Raw genomic sequence first — 19,008 nt, forward strand, 5'->3', positions numbered from 1 at the left:
TACCAAGACCCCTCCCTGGGCGGGCCCTGCCCCCACCTGGTTGAGGTAGTGGTAGGTCTCCGGCTCCTGCAGGGACAGCTGCTCCCGTTCCGTGGGGTCCAGCCCCGCCAGCAGCTCATAGAAAACATGGAAGCTCCGCTCGGCCTGGGCCTTGGCGGAGAAGGCCTGGCTTAGGGGGACCGTGGCCTGGTCCTGTGCCCAGGGCAGCAAGGACAGGTCCTGGGGAGGGCAGGCCTGGGGGCCCAGGAACCTCCCCCCTCCCCCGTAACCCCTCCCCCTTCCCCACTCTAGGGGCTGGGAAGGGGTGAGCTGCAGCATGGGTCTCACCTGAAACACCACCCTCGAGGTCTCAAGCAGATAGTGGGACACAGACGCTCCCACGATGACCCCGCTGTGGGCACAGGACACCGGGGGGGGGGGGGTGCCCCGCTGAGAATGGGACCTTCCATGGGCGGCCGTCTCAGGCCCCGTGCCCACCTGGCCGCCCTCACTTACCGCTGCAGGCAGAGACCCAGGACCTGCCCGAAGCGGCTGGCGTTGGCGTTGAGGACTGTCTTGGCGTGGCCAAAGCTGCCGAGCCAGGGCAGCACGTGGTCCAGCTGGTGGGGACGGGCATTCAGATCGGCCCAGCAGAGCACTGAGCCCCTGGCCAGGCCTCCCCACTGTGGGCACTCTGTGCCTGGGACCCGGCTGGTGCCCCCCCAGCAGGCAATGCCCGGGGCTGTCCCTGAGGAGACGCCAGGGCCCGAAGGCCCCGTCCCGGCCGGAAGGAGAGGGGTGGTCCCGGGAAACGGCCCGCTGCCCCCACCTGACAGCCTCCGTCCCCCGCCTGCCGCTGCTCCAGGCCGCTCAGGAAGCGCACGATCTGCTTGGCGGCTTCGGTCTTCCCTGAGCCGCTGTGCCCGCTGCGGGAGGGAGGGGCTGGCAGGGCCTCCGGGGAGGGCCCATCGCATCACCCCACTGAGCCGGGCAGTGGGGACACGCCCCAAAGGCAGATAGCCCCGGGGCACGGAGGGAGACCCAACAGCAAACGCCCCCGAGCTGCCTCGGTCCAGGGCACAGGCGGTGACGCCAGCCAGCACCAGGCCCTCCGCGTCCGGAGCGGCCAGGCCGTGGAGCAGAGCGGCAGTTTGCACACAGCCCTCCCCGCCCGGCCGCCTCCTGTGGCCCGTGGGCTCCGGCCAGGCAGCCAGCCTCACCTGACGAGGATGCCTGCGTCGCGCCCCGCACTCTGAGCCAGGCTGCGGGCCGATGCCCCGATGGCGAAGACGTGCCTGGGGAGAGGGCGGGCTGGCGGGAAGGCCACAGGGCCTCTGGGCCCTCGCAGGTGGAGGCAGGGTGCCCCACCGTCCCCCCGGGACCCCAGGCTAGCCGCTGGGGGTTGAACCAAAGGTGGGTGGAGAAGGTCACTCACGGGCTGGCACTGGGGGCCTTCCGGGGGCCGTGGCTGGCCAGGACCTCAGGCGAGAAGACAGGCAGCGGCCGGCGGGGGTTCAGAGCGAGCAGGAGGGGCCCCCCAAAGGTCTGGGGAGGGAAGCACGAGCTCCCACCAGAACTTGGAGCGGGCGGGAGGGGCAGATGGAACCGGGCTCGATGCTTCCCGCCGAGCCCCCGGCCCGCTCTGCAGGGCCCAAGAGGGTTCGGCCAGCCAGGAAGGAGGAGAGGAGATGCTCTGGGTGCTGGCGGGCCCTCGGGTCCCGGGAGAAGGGGAGTCCCAGCCCCCGTCCCCTCGGGTGCTCCATACGTAGATGCGGCCCAGGCGAAACCTCCTCTTGAGGCACAGCAGGACGGCGCTGTCACACAGCGGGCTGCGGGCAGGCGGCCAGCATGGGGGGCGGGGAGAGAGGAGGGGGGAGGTCCCAGGTTACTGGGGTTCTGCCACTGGCTGCAGACACTGGGCAGTGCCCCTCTCTGGGCCCATCCTAGGTAAGCAGCCCACCCAAGGGGCTGGCAAACAGGGAAGCTTCGCGTGGGTTGGAGAAGGAAGTCCCAAGCAGGGACATCTGCTGGTCACCACCCCCCGGCCCCTGAGCCTGGCCACCCCTCCACAGGCTACAGAAAAGGAGGAGGAGGCGCCCAGGCCGGGCAGTGGGCAGGGCGCTCACCGCAGCCGGGCCAGGTCCTCCGTGTCCTCCAGGAGGGCCCCCGGGGGCCTGCCCTCGGCGCCCGGGAAGCACGGCGCCTCCAGGCCCGGCCCAAGGCTCCGCTCCAGCTCCCTCTCCAGCTCCCGCTCCAGCGCCTCCTCCGCCTCGTCCTCCGGCTCCCAGGGGTCCCCGCGGGGACGGGAGGGGCCCGGGCGCTTCTCCAGGGCGAGCTGGGGCAGCAGCGCGCCGGCGCCGGGCCCGGGGTCCCCGCGGGCGCCGGGGTCCCGTGCCCAGTGCCCCGGGGCCGCCGCCGCCGCGGACCCGGGCTCCGCTTCGCTGCCGGAGCCGCTGCCGTCCCGCGGGGGGCCCGCCGCCCCCTCCCCGCACTCCCGGCGCCCCTCCCCGGCCCCTGCGGCCCCTGCCCCGGGCCAGACGCGCCCCTGCCTGGAGGGGGCGCCCGCGGACGCGTCCTCTGAGCTCCGGCTGCTCGGTGCCCTCCCCGCCCGCTGGATCCTGGGGAACACGACCGCGAACTTGGGGTCCGGGGTCGGGTCCGGGCAGGCGACCTGCGGGGAGCCCGGGCCGCCGGCAGGGGGAGCCCGCGGCCGCCCCCGGAGTCCCACGACGCCGGCCAGGCGCTGCCCCAGACGGCGCCGCAGCCCCCGCGCGCGCCCCGGGCCCTCGTCCGCCGGCCCCGGCCCCGGCCCCGGCCCCGGCCCCGGCCCCGGCCCCGGCCCCGCGCCCCCGCGCAGCCCGAGCAGCCGCCAGAGCCAGCGCACGAGGCCCAGGGCCCGGGCCACGCGGAGGAGCCTTTCCTTGAGGTTTGGGCGATGGGGACCCGCATCCTGGGGCGCGGGGTCCGGGGCCGCCCTCGCGCGGAGCCGGTGCAGCGCCACCAGGGCGGCCAGCGGCGCGGGGTCCCCGGGCGCGTCCCCCGCTCCGCCCTCCGCGGCGCCCTCGCCCGCCGCCGCCCGCCCCTTCCCCGGCTCCGCTCCCACCCGGCGGCGCGGGGCCCCTCCGGGCTCAGCCTCTGGCCGTGACCCGGCGGCACTCCGGTCCCCAGGAGCCCGCGAGCTCGTGGGGCCGCCGGCGGGGCCGCCCTCGAGGGCGCCGGCGGTCGTGGCCGTCCCGCCCCCCGGCTCCGCCTCCGGGGCCCGGCTCCCTGGCCCTGGGGCTGCCGGCGGGCCCGGCGCAGGCCCGGCCTCCTCCCGCCTCCGGTCCGTGTCGGAGCCGGAGCCCGCCGTCGCTCCCCGGGGCCCGGTCCGCAGGGACCCTCCCCGGCCTCGGGGCGCGCAGTGCGGCTCGGAGTCGCTGCTCCCACCGTCGCTGCTCCGGGGCGCGCCCTGCGCCCGCGCTGCCGCCGGCCCGGGCTGGGGGTCCCCCGAGCTCGCGTCCGTCTGCTCCGGGCTGGGCCGCCGCTCCGGGGTCCCGCCGCCCCGGCTGCCGCTGTCCGGGTCCCCGCGGGCCTCGCTGTCCGGGCAGGAGCTGCCCCGGTCCCCGCCCGACGTGTCCCCGCCGCCGGGGCTCCGCGGCGCCCGGCGTCCCCGCCCTTTGCCTTTCCTCCGGCGGCGGCCCTGCCCGCCGGTCCTCCCTTCTCCTCGGGGGGCACCGTCCTCCAGGCGCCCCCCGCGGCCGTCCCCGGGCTCCCGGCTCTCCCCAGGCCCGCGCCCCCGGGGCCTGGTGCTGCCCGGCCTCCCCCCCTGAGCCGCTGGCGGAGAACCAGCCCCGGGCCGCGGGCAGCCGCCCTGCCCCTCTGCCCGGGGCTTCCTGCGGCCACCGGGGCTCCCCTGGCCTCCCGGGGCGGGATCCAAGGCAGGTCCCCGGCCTCCGGCCTTCCCGCGGCCCCCGCGGCGGTCCCCGCGGGCCGCGCCCTCGCCGCTGGCAGAGCCGGACTCCTGCTCCCCTGAGTCTGGCCTCCTTGGTCCCTCCGGGCGCCGGGGCGCTTTGCCCTTTCTCCCGCCCATGGCAGGCGCAGGGGAGAGGGGCTTCCCGGTGGCTTGCTCCTCTCCCTTTCCCTTCCCTGCGTCCTGGCTGCCCTGGGCCCCCTCAGCCCTCCGACGCCCTCCGCACTCCGCAGTGCGCCGCCCTGGTTCTGCCCTGGCCGGTCTGCAGCCTCACGCCTCCCCGCCCGCCCGCACCAGCGCCTCAGCCGTGAGCATCAATAATGCAGGTGGCGACGGGTCCTGACCCCTCCACACAATGGAGCAGAGCCGCCCAGGAAAGAGGAGATGCTGCTGACACTGCAGGCAAAGGCCGAGGACAGGGCAACTGGCCACGTACGGCTCCTCGGCCCTTTGAGAGTGGCTCTTCCACGAAATACCACGGCCTGGGCGAGTCTGTTTTGAAGAAGTGGCATTAGAAGAAGTTTAAGTTTAAAAAATGTGGCTCTCAAATTTCAGTCGTCCTGTTGCTATTTGGCTCTGTGGACGGATGAGTTTGCCGACCACGGCACCAGGGAGTCGCTGCCTGCTAGGCCGGCCTGGCACCCGGCCACGCGGAGCTGCCGCTGCCTCGCTGCTGGCGGGCGGGGTGAGGGGTGAGGAAGGAGCCGGTCTGGGCCCTCCTCTCAGTCCTGGGGCTCCAGGAGGCATCCACCCACCTTCCTTAGCCCCTGGACTGCCCCAGGCGGGGACTAGGCTGAGCTGGGTGCACAGTGAACACTGCATGAGTTTTATTAGTTTGCTGTCGTTTGAGATTGTGAAATATAATTAAAGAAACCAGCACCACATACATGGACACCCTCAGCTGGTCAACATGACCCCCAGGAAAGGGAGGCCCCACCCCCCAGAGCAGATTCCTCTCCTCTCTGCCTCCCACTTTCCCCATGCAGCCCCTCCCCTGCTTTGTCCTCTGGGGAGAACAGCTACAGAGTTTGGACAGGTTCAAGCCTTGGACTGGTGAGAGGGCACAGTCCTCTCGTGGCCACCTGCAAGTCCCAGCTCAGAGGGCAGAGCCTCCCAGCACAACGACAGCCAACAGCGAGAGTTGAAGGGTGCCTTTTGGACTCTCTGATGTTTTCCTCACAACAGACTGGGGTTGAGGGAAGGGCACCACTGGTGTGGAGCATGCTCACTGCCCAGAGTCAGGGCACGTGGTACCAACACGATTTATCCATGGATCCCTGGTGATGTAGGCCTTGGTCACCAGGATCCTGGGGTGTCTGCCAGGGTCTTCACTGTACACCTGCTGTGGTTTCCATCCCACAGTGAGCACTGGGAGAGAGACACATAGAGCCAACTGGTAATGGGAGGAAGGCGGGGAGAGGTGGGGGACGACGACACATGTTAGGGATGACACAGTTGCCTCGGGTCCTTGAGGGTTGATTGGCCATGAGCAGTGAGGAGGAGGCGGGACCAGTAAAAGTGGGCTGGGCCTAAAGATGGGGGTTGTTCAGAGAGATCTGTATTTCTGTAATTAGTGTCCTGCCTTGTGGACCTACTACTTGCTACCTCACCCAATGGTTGTTAAGGGGTGGGACCCACTTTGAACCTCACAAAATTGTAGTTGAGGGGCGGGTCCCACTGCCAACCTCAGCCAATGATAGCTGAGAGGCGGGTCCCACTGCCAACCTAAACCAATGGTAGTTGAAGGGCTGGTCCCATGGCCAACCTCAGCCAATGGGAGTTGAGGGGCTGGTTCCACTGCCAACCTCAGCCAATGGGAATTGAGGTGCTGGTCCCATGGCCAACCTCAGCCAATGGTAGCTGAGGGTTGGGTCCCACTGCCAATATCAGCCAATGGTAGCTGAGGAGCAGATCCCACTGCCAACCTCGCCCAATGGGAGTTGAGGGGCGGGTCCCACTTCCAACCTCAGCCAATGGTAGCTGAGGGGCGGGTCTCACTGCCAACCTCAGCCAATGGTAGTTGAGGAGCTGTCCCACTGCCAACCTCATCCAATGGGAGTTGAAGGGCAGGTTCCACTGCCAACCTTGCCCAATGGGAGTTGAGGGGCGGGTCCCACTGTCATCTCAGCCAATGGGAGTGAAGGGGCAGGTCCCACTGACAACTCAGCCAATGGTAGTTGAGGGGCTGGTCCCACTATAAACCTCAGCCAATGGTAGCTGAGGGGCGGGTCCCACTGCCTACCTCAGCCAATGGTAGCTGAGGCACGGGTCCCACAGCCATCCTCACCCAATGGTAGTTGAGGGTCCGGTCCCACTGCCTATTTCAGGGAATGTTAATGGAGGAGTGGGTCTCACAGCCAATCTCAGCCAGTGGGAGTTGAGGGACTGGTCCCACTGCCTACCTCACCTAATGGTTGTGGAGAGGTGTGACCCTTTTGGAACCTCACCCAATGGTTGTTGAGAGGCTCGTCCCACTTCTAATCTCACCCAATGGTAGTTGATGGGCGGGACCATCTTCCAAACTCACCCAATGGTTGTTGAGGGGTGGGACCAACAAACCAGTCCTAGGGCTGTTGCTCTTACCACTGAACATAATTGGCCAGAGCTGTTCATTACATTTTTAAAAAATAATTTATTATTTTTTAAATTTGGGAATGATTCTAGATTTACCCCACAATTGCACAGTGAGTACAGGGCTCCTGTGCACAGGTCTGCTTAGCTAGTCTGTCCGGTTGTTCACAGCTTCCGTAACCCCAGCGCCGACACAGCTAACAAGTGAGTGCTGGTGCCGTGCTTGAACCGGACTATAGACTTGTGTTTCCCTAGTCTTTCACTGATAGGCTTCTCCTGTTGGAGGATCTACCCAGAACCCCGTCTGTGCAGTGTCTCCAGGCGTCTTTGTTTGTAATGACCTTGACGAGCTTGGAGGGTGCTGTGTGGAGAGGGGCTGCAGCATGTGGACAGGTTCAAGACTGGGACTCATGAGGGGACCCAGTCCTCTCGAGGCCACGTGCAAGTTTGAGCGTGGAGGGCAGAGCTTCCCAGCACCATGACAGCCAACTGCTGTGGTTGTGAGCTTGAACCTGTGGTCTGAACTCATGGCCCCACGTGTCTGAGTGATGTGGGTTTGATAGAGTTCAGGTGCATGTAATTGTGTAAATTGGAAACCCTTGAGAATGCTGTAAACATCTTGACCGCGCCCTTCCTTTGCCTGATAGAATCTACTGCCCAAGAGATGGCTTACAGGCCCCCTCTCAGGCTCACCCTTGGCCGTGCCGGCTCGGCACAGTCCACGCATATTGTGGACGCTGGCACCCTGTGCCCAGCCCTCTTCTGACTACACCCTCCCTCCTTCCAGAACCACCTCCCCCTCTCCGGCCTCACCCATCCACCGTCGACTTTCACTCCGTTGGTTGGGTGTTTCCTAGGAGCCAGGTGCTGTGTGATGTTAGACTCTTGGTTTAATCATTACAGCCCTCTGGTCAGGCCCTATTATTCTGCCCCATTTTACAGAGAAGTAAACTGAGGCCCAGGACTGTGGTCATTTGCCCAAGGTCATACGGCCAGTCACTGGCAAAGCCCGTGGCCAGCGGTTGGGTCTGCCTGGCTTCTAAGGCAGTGTTTCCCAACCTTCTCTCATGATGAGAATCACCTGGTGGAGTTGTTAAAACACAGATTCCTGAATCCCAACTAAGAAGTGCTAAACTAGAATTTTTGAGAACATATAGGTAAAATTGCATACCTAACTTAGTGCTCTGTATATAAAATCTGTCTTAGAGCACTAGTCAAGTATACAATTTTACCTATATGTTCCCAAAAATTCTAGTTTAGCACTTCTTAGTTGGGATTCAGGAATCTGTGTTTTAACAACTCCACCAGGTGATTCTCATCATGAGAGAAGGTTGGGAAACACTGTTCTAAGGTCCACGTCTCCAGACCAGGTGTCCCGCTGCTCTGAACATCTCCCCTGCCCTGGGATCGGCAGTGACCCCCTCTTCCTGATTCGCCTTCTCCATGGCGGCTGTGTCAGTGCAGCCTCTCACGTCCCCATTTCGCCCCTCAGTCACCTCTCCCCGGCCTGCTGCCGGAGGACCTGCCTTCCTCTCCGTGCCACCGGCTTCATTCACTTTCCAGAGGCTGCCAAGCCCCTCCGTTGTGAGCAGCTCTCAGTGAAAACCGTTGGTCTCACTCTCAGTATGAGGGTGTTTTCTTAGAACTGAAACATGCCAACTGAAATGTCAGCCGACATTAGCTAACATTTCAACGCACAGTGTACTTAACACAAAGCTCATCCTTAATGTGTGGGTATAAATCCATTGTCAATGAGTCTGTGATCTTTTCAGGAGAGAGAGAGAGGGAGGGAGGGAGGGAGGCAGGGAGGGAGGGAGGGAGAGAGAGAGAGAGAGAGAGAGAGAGAGAGAGAGAGAGAGAGAGAACATCTTGTTCAGCCTGAGAGAGAGAGAGAGAGAGAGAGGGAACATCTTGTTCAGCCTGATTAGCCAGATCCTACTGCCGCCAGAAAGCATCCTGCTCCCGGCTGTGCCATGTTCTCCTGAGCTGGTGCTGTCGATATCACCATTATCTTTAATTCTCAGCTTCTTGGCAGGAACCTTCATGTCACTTGTTCATTTCTTTTTTGTTTTTTAAGAATTTCCTTTTTTAAATTTTTATTTAGTTAATTACTTATTTATTAAAAATATATTTTATTGATTTTTTTACAGAGAGGAAGGGAGATAGAGAGCTAGAGATATCGATGAGAATCATCGACCAGCTGCCTCTTGTACACCCCCTACCGGGGATGTGCCCACAACCAATGTACATGCCCCTGACCGGAATCGAACCCGGGACCTTTCAGTCCGCAGACCGACGCTCTACCACTGAGCCAAACTGATTTCGGTTATTTTTTTATATTTTATTTTGTACAGAGAGGAAGGGAGAGAGAAAGAGAGTTAGAAACATCGATGAGTCATCTATCAGCTGCCTCTTGCACACCCCCCACTGGGGATATGCCTGCAACCAAGGTACATGCCCTTGACTGGAATCGAACCTGGGACCCTTCAGTCCCCAAGCTGACGCTCTATTCCAGGGGTCTTCAAACTACGGCCCGCGGGCCACATGCGGCCCGCAGAGGAGTCTGATCCGGCCCGCCAGGTTTTTTGGGCAGTGAGCGCAGCCGAGGTGTTACAGTAGGAATTAGTAGTTCATATAGTCCGGCCCTCCAGCTCTCTGAGGGACCGTGATCTGGCCCCCACTTTAAAAAGTTTGAGGACCCCTGCTCTATTCCATTGAGCCAAACCGGCTTCGGCCACTTGTTCATTTCTGAGTTAGTTTAGCTAACCAGATTTTTGTATTATTTATTTTTTAAATATATTTTTATTGATTTCAGAGAGGAAGGGAGAGGGAGAGAAACATCAATGATGAGAAAGAATCAGTGATGCTGCCTTCTGCACGCCTCCCACTGGGGATTAAAAACCCGGGCATGTGCGCTGACCAGGAATCAAACCAGACCCTCCTGGTTCATAGGTCGACGCTCAACCACTGAGCAACACTGGCCAGGCTGGGTGTCTTCCCCTCCTGACAGCAAGGGGGCTCCTTCTGCCCTGACGCAGGGATGTGGTCAGACGCATCCAGATGGTGAACTCCTGCCCTTTATTCCCAAAGAGCAGCACAGCGGTGCTCGGACCCCAGGGACCGCTAGCTCTGCCTCCAACGCCGAAGCAGCGGACCCTCCTGAGCCAGCTTGGTCCCAGGACGAGCTCCAGGCCAGAGGCCGGAGCCAGCTGATGGTTTTATTCTGGAATTTTCTGCGTAGTTGAAAAATTGAGGTCGCTGGACCAGTGAAGAGGTAATAAGGTGTTTATTAAAAACTTTCTCACCCAGAGGCAGTTAAAATTTATAATTTAAAACCCAGCCCACTACAAATAGCAGGGGGAGGGGGATGATAAAAACTGTGCAACATTGACAAAAGGACCGAGCCGGACAGGGCCCGGGAGGGACAGCCCGGGGCCAGCCCCCTGCCCGGGGCGGAGCAGCAGCAGAGTGGAGGCTGAGGGAGCCCCGGCCTGCGGCCCGGCCGGTGCGGCCCCTCCAGCTGGCCGGCCCCGGAGGCAGAGCCCTCAGTAGTGTTCACCGCGCAGCCTGGGCGCCCGGCCGGCTCACTTGGCTGCGGGAGGAGAGAGAGACGGACCTTCAGGGGCGTCCTGGGCGGGAGGGGTCCCGTCATGGGCCCTGAGCGCGGACTCGGAGCTCTCGGGACAGCGGGGTGTGTGTCCGGGCGGATGGACACTGGCCGGCAGGATCTTGGGGATGGGGCTCTTCCTCCCATGCCCCCCCCCCAGGAGCTGCCCTCCCGGCCGCCCCACCCCCCGCGCAGCGTCCTCAGGGCCCTCCTCCCCTTTGCTGAGGCCGTACCTCATGGCCACCTGCTGCGATCGCCAATCGCCGTAGCTCCTGCGTGGGCAAAGACAGGGCAGTCACCCTCCGCGGGACGGGGTGGCAGTCTCCTGGCACCAGGGCCCCCCTGCACGCGGCAGTGACTCACCCCCGGTCTCCCTCCAGTGTGCTCTGGATCTCCTTCAGGACCCCTGGGGGAGGGCGGCTGTGAGGCCAGGCGGGGCCACACGCAAGCCTGTCCCTTCCTCACTGATGGGGCGCTGGGGGGTCTGCCTCCCTCAGTTCCACCCTGGCCTTCCAAACCCCCCCGCCCAAGAACATCCCTCCGTCAGCCCCCAACTCCCACCCAACTCACTCTCATCGCTGAGCAGAGCGTGCGCCATCACGGGGTCCGGCCTCTTCTCTGGAAGGTAGAGGCCAGGTTAGGAGGCTCCGAGCTGGAGGGGAGGCTGTTTCTACCCCCAGCCTGGAAACACACACACACACACACACACACACACCCCTGTTCCCCTGGGGTCCCCCCTCCTTCCATCTCACACACACACACACACACACACACACACCCCTGTTCCCCTGGGGTCCCCTCTCCTCCTTCCATCTCACACACACACACACACACACACCCCTGTTCCCCTGGGGTCCCCTCTCCTTCCATCCCGTGTCTGGGCCTAGGCTGGCCCAGGTATGCTCACACACTCCCCTGCCGTCTCACCTTCGCCATCACTCTGGCTCCCTGAGTTCCTGTGGGGGAAAGAGAGTCAAGATCGGGGGGGGGGGGGGGGGCACTAGGCTCTCTGCTCTGGTCCCATGAGGCCAGGGGGCGCCTGGGAGGCAAGCCAAGCCCCGGCCAGGGTGCCAGCTCACAGGGGAGAAGGGGCATGGGGGGGCGGGACACACACACACACACACACACACACACACACACACACACGACGACAAAGAGCCAGCCCAGGAGGGTGGGCCGAGCTCACAGGGGAGGGGAGTGTGGCAGCTCCCAGTGGGCGCATCGGGAGGGGGCGGGGGCGGGGGCGGGGGCGGGGGCGGGGCTGAGGCCAAGGCCGCCTGCCCTTACCCACCTGGCTCGGCCCAGGGCCTTCTCGGGGCCTGACCCGTTGCGGGGACGATTGTGGTGCTTGGTGTCCGCGGAGTCCACCAGACACCGGGGCTCCACCAGCCACTTGGTGGACAGGGAGAAGCGCTCGAACTCCGAGGGCGAGATCAGGTAGAAACCTGGGGGAGGAGACCAGTAGGCGAGGCCAGCCTGGCCTCTCAGAGCCTGCGGCTGCTGACAACGGGGCTTCCGACCAGGGACACGGGGGGGGGGGGGGGGGGGGGGGGACCAGGGCTCCCTCAGAGTGCCCCCAGCAGCCCCGCGCGCAGCGGGAGCCCGCCCGCCCGCCCGCACCTTGGCCGTGCGCGGTGAAGACGCAGGACGCGATGCCGCTGACGTCCTCGCGGCGGATGCAGCTGTAGCGCACCTGCGGCTTGAGCAGGGGCAGCGAGACCACCTGGATGTCGCCCAGGTTGGTGAGCACCGCCAGGTGGTGCTCCCCGTAGTCCTCGGCCCGGCAGCTGCCGAAGTGGGCCACGCTGACCCGCCGCACCCTGGAGCCCTCCAGGGCGGTGAGCTTCAGCTTCAGCTTGGCGCTCACCTTGGGCAGGGTGAACACCTGGGCGCAGGGTGAACACGCGGTCACACCCGCGGCCAGGCCCGCTTAGCACTGCCCGGCGTCCATGACGCCACCCAACACCGCCGCCCTCGGCCCCGGGACAGGCGCTCAGCGCACCTGGGCCGGAGGGTACTGGCCACTTCCTCCCACGGACGGTCCTGTTTCGGTGTCCCCGCCGCGGACCTGGGCCCGGGACACCACACAGACCCCTCCCCTCCCCGCACTGCACATGCCAACTGCATTCACAGCTTTAAGCGGGTCCCAGCCACTGTCACTGTGCCCGAGTGTGAGCCCCTGGGTGGCCCGAGGGCTCCCGGGAACCCCGTCCCCCCGCGCAGCACCTTGAACTGCTCCTCGGACACCACGAGCAGCTGGTGGCTCCCCTGCATGTCCGGGCTCTTGGACAGGTCGTGGGCGACTTCCAGGGGCTCGGGGAGGGGCACGCTGTGTCCGTCCAGCACCAGGATGCCCACGACGGGCGCGCGGTGCATCAGCTGGATCTCCTTGACTGCAGGGAGGAAGGGCCGGCGGTGGGGCTGGCGAGTGAAGGGCGAGGCCGGCAGCACCGCCCTGTCCCCAGCCCGGCAGGCGGCCCCCTCGCTCCCCCCGGGCTCAGCACTCACCCTGCTCCGCCCGCACGGGTTCGTCCGTCCTCCGCTCAGCCGGGGGCACACGCAGGGCGAAGGCGTAGACGGTGCCCCCATTGGTGCCGGCCCACAGCGAGGGGCAGTGGCGGGAGCCTGCCCAGAGGCAAAGGCTCAGATGTGACCCTGGGCCTGAGGTCAGGGCAGCCAGGTGGCCGAGGCTTCCGTCCTGGCCTTTCCAGTCCCTTGTGTGACTCCAAGGTCACGTGAGCAAACCCTGTCAGCCTCACTTCCCTCCTCCGCCTGCGGCTCTGACAACCGAGGGCCCTAAACACTGCTGGTTCTGAGCCTGGACAGCGGCCCCTGCACTGCAGGAGCGGACAGCCCACGCCCCACCCGTACCCTGGGGGGGGCGGAGGGGGAGGGAGGGGACAGGAGAGGAGGAAGGGGGACAATGAGGGAGCTTGTGCAGGCCCATGGCGTAGCAGCAGGATGGCCCACCCCACAGCCGTTCTAGGAAGACATTCCCCCATTTTACAGGGACAGGCTGAGGCCCACCTTCTAGGGAGGGGTGGACCGGACAGGAGGCCGGGGGGGAGGGAGAGGCAGGCCCTGGTTCCACCGCCCACAGAGGGAAACCCGAGGGGCCCTCCAGCCTGCCCTGGCGCCAGGGGGCGCAGCCCGGCCCCCACCCCGGCTGGCCACTCACTGTCCCGCAGGTAGGTGTCGGCGAAGTAGAGGGTGCGGACGAAGCCGGTGAAGGAGTCCTCCGCCGTGCGGGCCTCGATCTTGCGCTGCACGGGTGCCAGCTCCATGTTCTGCAGGCCCGTCCGCTCTGCCCGGCAGCTCCGCCCCGGCACCTGCGGGGGTCGGGGGGTGGGGGGCGGCCTGAGGGGGGGCTCTGCCTGACCTCCCTGAGGCGTCTATGGCTCAGCTCCCATCATCCTGGGGGAGACTGGTCCCGGCTCACGCCACTCCCCGCCCGGTGACCTTCACTGAGGCCTTGACCCTGAGGTGCTGCAGTCACTGCCTCTTACACTCGGGGAAGCTGAGGCACAGAGGAGAGTGGGACAAATCTGAGGCCCCATCACTGGTGGCAGAGGGCAGTGGGCAGAGGGCAGAGGGCGGTGGGCAGAGGGCGGTGGGCAGAGGGCAGTGGGCAGAGGGCGGTGGCAGAGGGCAGGAGGTAAGCCTATCGGGGGGCCCAGGCCTGCGCTTGCAGCCACAGGAGCGGGAGCGAGGGGGGGTGGGGCTCGCTGCCGGCTGCCCCGCTCAGCCCGGCGGCCTCACCTCGCCCGGGGACCCCGCGGGCCGCCGCTTGGACACCCGGCTGCGGCGCATGCGGCGGAAGGACTGGCGCAGGGACTTCTTGAGGGACTTCACGCGGGACAGGGGGCCCTCCAAGGCGAGCTGGTCGCTGGGGTGCAGGGTGCACCTGGGGGGAACGGCAGACCCTCAGCACGGCCAGGCCCCGGGGTCCCCCGGCCCCGGGCCCGCCCCGCGGGCGGCTGCTCACTTGACAAAGACCTGCCGCCGCTGCTGGTGGTCGAAGAGGCCGAAGCCGTGGCTGGTGCCGAAGGCCACGAGCCGCCACTCGGAGTGCAGCGCCAGGGACGTGACCACGGCCGGCGGCTGGCACTGCACCAGCACGAAGGGCTGGAAGCCGGGCTCGAAGCGCACGGGCCCCGGGCGGGCGCACAGGCGCTCGTGGCCCTTCCAGCGGTAGCCCTCCTGGTCCTGCAGCAGGTCCGCCTCCGCCTGCTCCACCGCGTGCTCCGCCGCCTCATCGTTCAGCTCCAGCACCAGCACCTGGACGGGAGGGCGGGGGGCTGAGCCAACCCCGGCACCGGGGGCAGCACCCAGGGGCTGAGCCAACCCCGGCCCCCAGGGCAGCCCCCGGGGCCTGAGCCAACCCCGGCACCGGGGGCAGCACCCAGGGGCTGAGCCAACCCCGGCCCCCAGGGGCAGCACCCAGGGGCTGAGCCAACCCGGCACCGGGGGCAGCACCCAGGGGCTGAGCCAACCCAGCACCGGGGGCAGCACCCAGGGGCTGAGCCAACCCCGGCACCGGGGCAGCACCCAGGGGCTGAGCCAACCCCGGCACCGGGGGCAGCACCCAGGGGCGCGGGCCGGCTCCTGTCCTGCTGCACCCTCATCCTGAGAAGGAAGCTCGGGGGCCTGGACGTCACCCGAGCCACCTGACCGCTCCTCCCCCTGCGCCCGCCCCGCCCCGCCCCGGCCTGCTACCTGCCCCGCCGTGCCGGCCACCGCCAGGTAGCCGCTGTACTTGCACAGGAAGATCTTCTGGATGCCCAGGCGGGGGTCGTCGCTGTAGGGATCGAAGGAGCCCACCTGGCGGGAGAGGAGGCCGGCGAGCGGCCGTGAGCCCGGGCCGGGCCTGCCCCCCGCCCTCCCTCCCTCCCGGCGCCCGGGCTCCCGGCCTCACCTTGCGGAGCGGGGGCCACTCGTCCTCGCCCTGGGCGTGCAGGTGCTCGCCGGGGTCCGAGTCGGTGAGGAACACGGGGACCGTGCTGAGCTTGTAGAGCAGCTGCAGGCAGACGCCCGAGGCGTCCCAGAAGCGCACGGTGCCGTCCTCGTGCCTGTGGGCGGGGCCGTGAGCGGGAGGCGGGGCCGTGAGCGGGAGGCGGGGCCGTGAGCGGGAGGCGGGGCCGTGAGCGGGAGGCGGGGCCGCGCCAGGGCCGCGCCCGCCCCGCACGCCCTGCTCTGCACCGGCCACCTACCCGGTGAGCAGCAGGTCCCTCTGGGGCGGGGTGGGCGCCAGGCTGGTGCCGCCGTCCACGGGCCATTCCTGGAGGAGGAGACGGAGGAGTGCGCGGGGGAGCCGGGCTCCCGGTGGGCGGCGGGCGGCGCGGGGCGGGGCCTACCATGGCGGAGAAGTGCGTGTTCTGCCAGCTGCCCGCGGCGATGATCCGCTCCCACAGCTTGAGGGGGATGTTGGAGACGTGGTGGGAGCAGGTGATGGCGGAGCAGTGCAGCGAGGCCAGGTAGGGCGGCTGCACGGGCGGCCAGCCCGCCGTCCGCAGGTCCAGCACCACCAGCTCCTCCTCGGCCAGCACCACCAGCGCAGAGGGGTCGTCGAAGGCTGGGGGACGGGACAAGGTCAGGGCGGCCGGAGCAAGCAGGAAGCCATTCGCCCGGCCCGGCCCGGAGGAATCTGATGCTTTTAAGGGCTGGAACCAGGGAATCTGCATTCAAAAGCAAGCTCAAAATCTAGCCATGAATGAAAGGAAACACACGCCACGACCAGGCGGGGTTTAGCCCCGGTGTGCGAGGCTGCTTCAGCCTTAAAAAACCACCACGTGGACAGGCCACGGAGAAAAGCCCCGGATCACAGGCAGAAAAAGCCTCTGACTAAACCCAAACCCACCCCTGAGGACAAGACTCCCGGGAAACTAGGACCAGAGGGAACTCCTCCCCCGGACGAAGCATCTATGGGAAAGCTGCAGCTCACGTCGTCATGTGAGACACGAAGCTTCGCCGCTAAGCGCGGGAACAGGTTCCTGTTTAAGTGCAGCCAAGGCAGCAAGGAGAGGAGAGGGAACTGGTGTGCGGACCGGGACGGAGGACACAAAACTGTCCGGGCTCACAGCTGACCTCACCCGCCAGGCCCCCCTCCAGGTGTGACAGCAGCCTCTCGGGTCCTGCCAGCCACCGTTAGGAGGCTGACCCAGGGCTTTGCTGGCCCGGTGGAACTCCAGGAGGCCGGCTCAGAGCTCGCCCCGTGCGGTGCTCCCTGCCCCAAGCCATGCGGCCCTCCCCATGTCCACACGGGGCCCCTTTTTCTCAGCGGGGCGGGTGCTAAACCCGATAGCACAGAGCTGCCCCCTTCGGCCCAAACCCCACTGGAGCCAGCGAGGGGCAGAGAGTGGAGTGGGCAGGAGGCGTGGCCAGCGAGGACGGAGCCACCGGGCTGGCAGAGAGGGAGAGAGGGGCTGGCCGGTTTGGGGACCTCTGTGCAGGCCCCTCCTCTTGATGCACAGACAGGCGGCCTGTCTGCCCCCCCAGAGGCCGGCCGCCCCCACACCACTCCCCGCTGCGCCTACCCGCCGCGGGGTCCGCCTCGCGCAGGACGGTGAAGTCGATGATGCGGGACGTGAAGTCGAAGGCGGTCTGCTGGCCGTCGTGGACCACGGAGATGCAGTGGCGGTCCCCGTAGCTGGCCCGCGGCATGCCGCCCTGGAAGATGGTGAAGGGCAGCCTGCGGGCACAGAGGGAAGGCAGTGGGCCGGGGTGCTGGGCACAGGAGCAGACGCGCTGGCTGAGCTGGGAGCGGGGGCCGGGAGGGAGCCTCGTCTCAGGGTGAGTGACCCCTCAAGGTCCCCAGGAGGGGGGGTCAACAGGCCAGACCCCTATCTCTTCCTGACTGCAGCAGCCCAGGGGGCCTTGGGGGTGAGGGGGGCAGGCAGGCTGGGGGCTGAGTCTGCAGCCCCTCCTGCTCATCCACGGTCTCCCTGTGTGACTGTGAAGACACAGGCCTGCTGCTGACCTGGTCCGAAACCTGCCGCTCTGAGCCACTTCCCGGGGGCGGGAGGGGGAGGAGGGGGGCGGGAGGGGGAGAGGGGGAGAGGGGGGGGTAGGAGGGAGAGAGGAGGAATGTCTTTTCAGGACCTGGCCATGAGGTGTGAACGGCCCTCTCCTTCCCTGGAGTCAGACCCTAAGACATAGTTCCACCCCCCAACCCCCCACCCGGCTCCCCTCCCCCAGAGGCCTTCAGCTCTCCAGGGAGAATCTGGAAGGGCCAAGGACAGAGACCGGTACCTACCCCTGCTTGGTGGTCAGCCAGAAGATTTTGGTAATAGCTTTGCAGGGAAAGGGACCTGCAAGAACAGGAATCAGCTGGAACGGGGCTGCCCGCCCGCAGAGGCGCGTGGTCTGCACGAGCAGGTCTCTCACCCACGCCCTCTCCGCAGGCCCATGCTTGGGAGCTCTGCCCTGAGAAGGCCACACAGGCGCCAGGAACGCCCCCGTGGGGCTTGGACAAACCGTCACCTCCCGGGCCACAGGTTTGCTTTTCTGAGCAGGTGCCTCCAGCCGCATGCAGGGGAGGCCGGCTGGGAACAGGAGGACATTGGTCCCCACAGGAAGGCTGCCCCAGGTGGCAGGGTAGGGGCAGTCCCAGGTAGCAGTGCGGGGGGGCAGTCCCAGGTGGCAGGGCGGGGGCACTGACCGTAAGGCACGCAGCTGCGCAGGGGCTCCCCCTGCTGGGTGTCGGGGTTCACAGGCCACTGGCAATAGCTGCCGTCCGAGTGGCAGCTGACAATCAGGCGGCCGTCCCGCTGCCAGCACACACTGTCCAGTTGCTTCAGGGGAGGAAAGGGAGAGGGCGCAGGTTCGGGTCACGGCGATGGTCCTGATACCCACTCCCCCCCCCCAGCCCCGCACAGGGAGGGGGTGTGAGAGCGGGGTCTGGGAGAGCCCCGGGCGCTGCCCCCATCGGCGCCCCCCACCTGGCTGCAGAGGAAGTGGCAGAGCACGCGGCTGCCCCGCAGGTCCCAGATGACGATGAGGCCGCGGCTGTAGCCGATGAGGACCTGGTTGGGGTCGCGAGGGTGTTCCTGCAGCGCCTCCACCATCTCAAACACCCGCCGCTGGCGGGCCTCCTCCGGCAACCTGGGCGAGGGGAGCGCCGTTAGCCACGCCGGCGTGCACCGGGCACAGCCGCACGGGGCACAGACGCACCGGGCACAGCCACACGGGGCACAGCCACACGGGGCACAGCCGCACACGGCACAGCCGCACGGGGCACAGCCGCACGGGGCACAGCCGCACGGGGCACAGCCGCACCGGGCACAGCCGCACCGGGCACAGCCGCACGGGGCACAGCCGCACACGGCACAGCCGCACACGGCACAGCCGCACTGGGCACAGCCGCACTGGGCACAGCCGCACACTCCCCATGGCCTCGGGCACCGAACGTGCAGCACGGGAGGCTGCGGGCACACAGCATCCGGGGGAGAGAGGAGCAGCGCACAGACTAGGACAGTGCTGCTCTGCCAGGAGGAAGATGCCGCCAGCACACCGATAAGGAAAGGCAGTGAAGTGGCTTCTAGAAACGTAGGTGTGGTGGGAGGGAGGGAGGGAGCCCACATCGGGAAGGGCACGTGGAGGCTCGGGGGTGGCTGTAGGGATGCTTCCTGTACAATCCACTGACCTGCACAGCCACACCTAGTGCATTCCTGCATTTCATCAAAGCAAGTTCTTAGGACCCACAGAACCCGGCTCTCTACTAGCCGGCCTGGCCCTGAGCCTTAACCCCCTCTCTCCTGCTCCTCTGGGCCTGGAACGGGGATGTGAAGTCTGGAGCTGCTGCAGCCAACAGGAGGCCACGAGGTGGCAGGCATGGGCCAAGAGCCAACACTGAGGATGGTCAGCGGGAAATGAAGCAGCCTGGACCCTGAGAGCATGTCGATGC

At 66.4% G+C, this 19,008-nt stretch overlaps 2 protein-coding genes across 2 annotated transcripts in view; both read right to left on the minus strand.

The window, feature by feature from the left end:
• MYO15B (myosin XVB) overlaps positions 1 to 4,048 on the minus strand; it is a gene marked incomplete at its 5' end in the record, with an annotated part of 29,302 nt that extends 25,254 nt beyond the window's left edge. Inside the window, 9 exons of the mRNA XM_084862312.1 lie at positions 37 to 150; positions 328 to 391; positions 496 to 599; positions 809 to 905; positions 1,200 to 1,274; positions 1,412 to 1,524; positions 1,745 to 1,808; positions 2,106 to 2,650; positions 2,864 to 4,048. Of these exons, the coding sequence (XP_084718438.1) occupies positions 37 to 150; positions 328 to 391; positions 496 to 599; positions 809 to 905; positions 1,200 to 1,274; positions 1,412 to 1,524; positions 1,745 to 1,808; positions 2,106 to 2,650; positions 2,864 to 4,048 (2,361 nt within the window). The remainder of the gene's footprint in view (positions 1 to 36; positions 151 to 327; positions 392 to 495; positions 600 to 808; positions 906 to 1,199; positions 1,275 to 1,411; positions 1,525 to 1,744; positions 1,809 to 2,105; positions 2,651 to 2,863) is intronic.
• Positions 4,049 to 9,766: 5,718 nt separating this feature from the next.
• Positions 9,767 to 19,008, minus strand: part of LLGL2 (LLGL scribble cell polarity complex component 2) — a 29,822-nt gene continuing 20,580 nt past the window's right edge. Inside the window, exons 7-26 of the mRNA XM_084861622.1 lie at positions 18,044 to 18,206; positions 17,764 to 17,896; positions 17,359 to 17,413; positions 16,640 to 16,794; positions 15,461 to 15,678; positions 15,317 to 15,384; positions 15,022 to 15,175; positions 14,823 to 14,927; positions 14,092 to 14,384; positions 13,866 to 14,010; positions 13,285 to 13,435; positions 12,615 to 12,731; positions 12,333 to 12,499; positions 11,727 to 11,991; positions 11,398 to 11,551; positions 11,034 to 11,062; positions 10,677 to 10,724; positions 10,470 to 10,512; positions 10,340 to 10,378; positions 9,767 to 10,091 (exon numbers count right to left, since the gene is read on the minus strand). Of these exons, the coding sequence (XP_084717748.1) occupies positions 10,055 to 10,091; positions 10,340 to 10,378; positions 10,470 to 10,512; positions 10,677 to 10,724; positions 11,034 to 11,062; positions 11,398 to 11,551; positions 11,727 to 11,991; positions 12,333 to 12,499; positions 12,615 to 12,731; positions 13,285 to 13,435; positions 13,866 to 14,010; positions 14,092 to 14,384; positions 14,823 to 14,927; positions 15,022 to 15,175; positions 15,317 to 15,384; positions 15,461 to 15,678; positions 16,640 to 16,794; positions 17,359 to 17,413; positions 17,764 to 17,896; positions 18,044 to 18,206 (2,539 nt within the window). The 3' untranslated portion in view covers positions 9,767 to 10,054. The remainder of the gene's footprint in view (positions 10,092 to 10,339; positions 10,379 to 10,469; positions 10,513 to 10,676; positions 10,725 to 11,033; positions 11,063 to 11,397; positions 11,552 to 11,726; positions 11,992 to 12,332; positions 12,500 to 12,614; positions 12,732 to 13,284; positions 13,436 to 13,865; positions 14,011 to 14,091; positions 14,385 to 14,822; positions 14,928 to 15,021; positions 15,176 to 15,316; positions 15,385 to 15,460; positions 15,679 to 16,639; positions 16,795 to 17,358; positions 17,414 to 17,763; positions 17,897 to 18,043; positions 18,207 to 19,008) is intronic.

The sequence above is a fragment of the Pipistrellus hanaki genome, assembly GCF_964339955.1.
Source record: "Pipistrellus hanaki genome assembly, chromosome: 16".
NCBI classification, from domain to species: Eukaryota; Metazoa; Chordata; class Mammalia; order Chiroptera; family Vespertilionidae; genus Pipistrellus; species Pipistrellus hanaki.